The 5,000-nt window shown below is 36.4% G+C and overlaps 1 protein-coding gene across 1 annotated transcript in view; it reads right to left on the bottom strand.

Moving 5' to 3' along the window:
• The window catches only part of LOC137991999 (heterogeneous nuclear ribonucleoprotein K-like), a 13,538-nt gene that overhangs the window by 5,269 nt on the left and 3,269 nt on the right, over positions 1-5,000 (bottom strand). The window contains exons 5-12 of the mRNA XM_068837028.1: positions 4,348-4,380; positions 3,693-3,736; positions 3,040-3,112; positions 2,812-2,919; positions 2,666-2,686; positions 2,504-2,555; positions 2,337-2,392; positions 1,910-2,161 (exon numbers count right to left, since the gene is read on the bottom strand). Coding sequence (XP_068693129.1) covers positions 1,910-2,161; positions 2,337-2,392; positions 2,504-2,555; positions 2,666-2,686; positions 2,812-2,919; positions 3,040-3,112; positions 3,693-3,736; positions 4,348-4,380 — 639 coding nt within the window. The remainder of the gene's footprint in view (positions 1-1,909; positions 2,162-2,336; positions 2,393-2,503; positions 2,556-2,665; positions 2,687-2,811; positions 2,920-3,039; positions 3,113-3,692; positions 3,737-4,347; positions 4,381-5,000) is intronic.

Below are 5,000 nucleotides of genomic sequence, written 5' to 3'. Positions count from 1 at the left end.
ACGTATCCAGTTTGGTTGTGGTGTATAATGTTTGGAAGAACATTTTTAATTCTAATGGCGATCACTTTAGACATAATTTTTGTGTCAACGTTTACGAGAGAGATTGGACGCCAGTTCTCAATATATGAACGATCTTTTCCTTTTTTTTCTATTAGAGTAATTACCGCTTGTTTTTGAGAACAAGACATTTCACCTTTTTCAAAGCTTTCGTTCACGCATTTAAGAAAAGGATCGCTTATTAAAGGCCAGAACACTTTGTAGAATTCTATAGGAATTCCGTCATTCCCAGGAGTTTTGTTGGTTTGAAAGCTTTCGAGGATATTGTAACATTCCTCAGCTGAAATTTTGTCTTCGCAGGTCAACTTTTGTTCTTCAGTTAATTGAGGTATATTCAAATTCTCTAGAAACTTTACAATGTTCTGACGGTTTTCCGCATCACTATTTGAACTTTTGTATAACTCTCGATAAAAACGTTTTTGTTCTTGAAGAATGTCATAGGGATCTGTCTTTACGACGCCGCTTATTACTAGTTTCCTTATATGCTTTTTTACATGATTTCTTTTTTCTAAGTTTAGGAAGTATTTGGTACTTTTCTTGCCGTGTTCATGCCATCGTGCTCGGGCACGGATTATTATTCCGTTGACTTTTTCATCATAAAATGATTCGAGCTTATCCTTAGCCGCATTTAAATTGTCGCCATTCGAATCATTGGGGTTCGTTTCGAAAACCTGTTTCGCTTCAGTATATTCTTTTTCAAGTTTTGATCCTCTTTCGTTTCTCTCCTTTGCCTTCTTTTTGGAATATTTTATAGCATGAGCTCTTATGTTATATTTTATCCAGTCCCAAATGTTACGGTGGTCTGAAAGTTCTTTTCGGCCTTCCGTGATCCAAATTGGTACCATTTTTGTAAGGTCATCAATGTACTCATCATCCTCCAATATGGAGGTGTTCATCTTCCAGAACCCAGGACCCTTAGCCTCTTTGTCCACGTTCCCAAATTCTAAATAGATAGCAGAATGGTCAGTTCTGATGGCGGGGATTATATTTGTGGCTTTGACCCAGTCGTGTAAATTGTTAGAGATCAACCAATAATCCAGGCGACAAAATATCGGCGGAAATTGTTGACTCCAGGTAAAACTTTTAGTTTGTGGGTTTTTAACTCTCCATATATCTACAAGATCTAATTGACTTGGCAGATCTAATTGTATTGGCAGTTTGCATAATAACTACATTTGGTGGGATTCACAAGGCTATGCAAAAAGCAATTTTAAGTAACAAATCTACAATGTATTGCTAGCAAACCTTGCCACAGAAGTATCTTAAGTTCTGTGAAGTTTATAATTATTGAAAACTGTTCATGTTGTCTCAAATAATTATGCCTTCATGGACCTAAAGCAAAACTCACAAGAATTTAATTCAGGACTGTAAGGGGATTGAAATATCAATTCAACACCAAGATTTCTCAGCATAAAGTGAAACTGGTTTTCCATGAAAACTCTGTCAGTCCGTGGCGAAGCCCATTTAATACAAGAACATCTCTGTTCGCCAATACCGGATTTCCCACATAAACTTTCTTCAAACAAATTAATCTTCTCAAAATCAGTTTTGAAGGGCCTTCCAAAATATTAAAGTTGTCAATTCCAGAACGACTACACAGAAGGTGTACAAAGTAATTACAGTTCCAGGCATACCATTGGACTTCAACTTGCTTAGAGCAAAGTGCCAGTCAAAAACGCAATGTTGCATGACAATATTGTGAAGTAGCACGCAAATGAACAATCAGTTTCACTGTAAATAATAGAAGTGAAGGTAATGAGAAAGCAAATTAAAGTGATGTCCATGGGTTCAAAAATCATGTCATTTGTTTTCAACTCTAGTGTTATCAGAAGTGATAGAAGCCAAAACTTACGAAATCCTGATTGAAGTTTCCACCTCCAAACCCCATATCCCCTCCACCACCGAAACCACCACCTCTGCCACCTCGTCCACCTCTGCGCCCACCTCCATCTCTGCGCCCACCTCCATCTCTGCCACCACCTCTTCTTCCTCCTCCTCCTCCTCCTCCTCCTCCTCGTCCACCCCCACCAGGTCCATAACCACCTCCATAATCCCAGTTACTGCGTGCTGGATCATACAAGGAAACCTGACCCTTTAGAGGAGTCTGTCAGGGAAAAAAGCAATATCCATCAATTAAAAGTGTTTCACTTTTTAATAGATTAACTTTGATAGATGCCCCTTAGTTTCAAAAATCAGTATATAATAATTATTCTTGTTCTTTCATTTCATGATACTTCCATCCAAAAATGAGGTAAATTTCAATGAAGCTTTGTACATACCTCATCTAATGTGTCAACAACAGTTCTAATACAAGCCATAATGACTTCATCTGATCCTGAAAGAAATATATAACAAAAATATTATTCACAAGTGTTGGTTATCTGAAACACAGTTAATGTTGTCGGGAATTTCGTTTGTGGTAAAAAAGCATTCAGATGAAATTTACCAGAGATGGAAACAACTCTTTCTGACGAGTCTGGTAAGCAATCAGCAAAGACCTGAAGAAAGTCAAGAAAATTAAAACTATTACCTTCAGTCAATAAAAACATTGCAGTTATCAATTTTAGTCAAGTCATGTCACTGTAAAAGACATTGAATAGACATCTACCTTTATCTGTGCTCCAGTTTTCTAAAAAGAAAAAAAAGAAGAAGTCAAGACTTGTTTGTTGATAACAATAAGTACTATAAAATATCACATGGACATTCAATTCAAAGTCAGTTAAATGAAACATATCACCCATGAGTTCATCGCACCTCTCTTGTCTCCTTGATTTTATAACCTCCCCTTCCGATAACACTTCCCACTTGGCTGCGCTGTACAAGCATTTGAATTTCTTTCCCATTTCTATCTGAAGGTTGGCGCTAAAATGCAATAGAAATGGGTTACCATGGCTTTCAATACAGTTCAAAGCATCGAAGCCTAGACAATGTAAAAAGAGAAAGTCCATCACTGAATATAATATTAGCAAGAGTTGCACCTACATCACCAATCTTTGGCAAGCACTCAGAAAAAATCAGCATTGCATCTTCATAAGCAGCAGTTATTGTTAAAACACTGAAAATAAAGAAGTTAAAATCCCTGTTACTACACTGGAATCGATGTTTTGCCATGTCTGTTCAAACACAACTATTTTAAGACAAAATTAATTTGATCTTGTATAAGAACTTCAAAATTATTTTCACAATTTCAAGCTATTGCCAGCAATTTAACAAAATGTAATCGAAGATTTTGAATACATGTAAACAAGGAAAATGGCGAGGTCCTATATAGTGCAGCCATTCTGTGCCTTAAAATTTGACAATTGCAGTTTAATTAAATTTGTTATGCACATCTATATATGTCAATAACATGTTAAAACATGACAAAGACATTTCCTAGTCATCAAAATTGAACTGAAAATTATTTGCACCTTGTTAATAACTTAAATTTTGGAAACTACCTTAGAAAGCCTCTTCCAACTGAAGTGAAGTTTTGAGTAAAACAATTTTCCAGTTTGCAGTTAACAATCATTCCCAAATTGATGTTATCATAACAAACCCCCCTTATTTAATTTAAAAATAATCATACACTGCAAGAGCATGCACAGTGTATACAGGATGCCAGACACACATTTAAAGCGTTCCATGGGACATACCGCTCAGGGGTCTGGGTATCCGGGATATTCACCACAGCTTTGTACTTGGGTAGTTTCAGGACAGGGACCAGTGACACGGGGCAGTCAGGTTGTGAGGCAGACGGACAGGCAGTTGGGCAATTGGGAACGGGAACATGGGAAGGGAGAAAACAGGGAAGAATAACAAGACAAAAACAACAACTTAGCAGGGATATTCTACATTCCAAGTGGTAGATAAAAACATCTGACAATTACAAAGGTTCTTGGTTAGCTGGATAAACTACAAGGGAAAGCAACGAGTTATTAGCTAAAAACACCTGAACATGGGGAAAAATGTGCACATTTTGGCTAAAATTCTATTACTCAAGAAACATCCTGGAACACTGATGGAAAAGAGTACATCCATAAGAATTGGACAGCAAGTTCTAAAAAAGCACCTTCTTATCTGTACAAAAAGATTGCATATAATTCTTAGCATAAAAAGTCTATGAGGATAGAACTTCATGATTTCCTGATTATTTCACACCATTTGTGCTCCTACATTAGTACAAGAAAACTTCATAAATGATAACTAGGTAAACAAGAACTATATTTAAAAAAACCATACAGATCTTGGCAACTCAGGCTATGGACAACAAACCTTGAGAGTAGATACAACAAAGAGACAAGTTCATACCTCACTTCGTAACCTTTTCACATTTTGCCCAGCCTGAAATGCAGAATTTTAAACATTAGAATCTCCTTGCAACAAGAACTGATGAATACATGAATCAAACGATTCTTATAGGGGTTCTATTGATTTAACCTACACACAGAATAATGACCACCCCCTCATCTCAGTCTATGAGGTAAAGGTGGCATATGTACATCAAATACCTCTTTGAAACCTTAACAAGGTTAGAGAACCCTGGTACCGGTTGTTCAAAAGCTGGTTAACTTGATCCAGGATTAGTGTAAACTTTTCAGGGCTCAAATTTAATTTCTTGGATTACAAACCTTTCAGGTTAGTAGACATATTTTTCACCAACCAAGTTATAAAGGTTGGTATCCAAGCTCACAATTTATGATATTGTTTAAATAACGCCTAGAGGACAAATGAAGGAGTAGATGCAATTACATGATGACTGAATAAATTCAATTTAGTATTTATTCAATTTCTCTCATTTACTGTGAAGTACTAACGGTACATCCAGAACTCATTCGTTAACAGCAGTTTGAGCGAAGCAAATGTTGTTTCCTATTTCTGCTGAAATGTTTTTCCCTTGTGTTTCCCTTTTCTTTATGACAATTACAGGAGCATAATATTTAAATACGTAAGATAATTTCTAC

The sequence above is a fragment of the Montipora foliosa genome, chromosome 2 (assembly GCF_036669935.1).
Source record: "Montipora foliosa isolate CH-2021 chromosome 2, ASM3666993v2, whole genome shotgun sequence".
Lineage (NCBI taxonomy): Eukaryota > Metazoa > Cnidaria > Anthozoa > Scleractinia > Acroporidae > Montipora > Montipora foliosa.
This window is presented reverse-complemented; position numbering and strand designations above follow the sequence as displayed.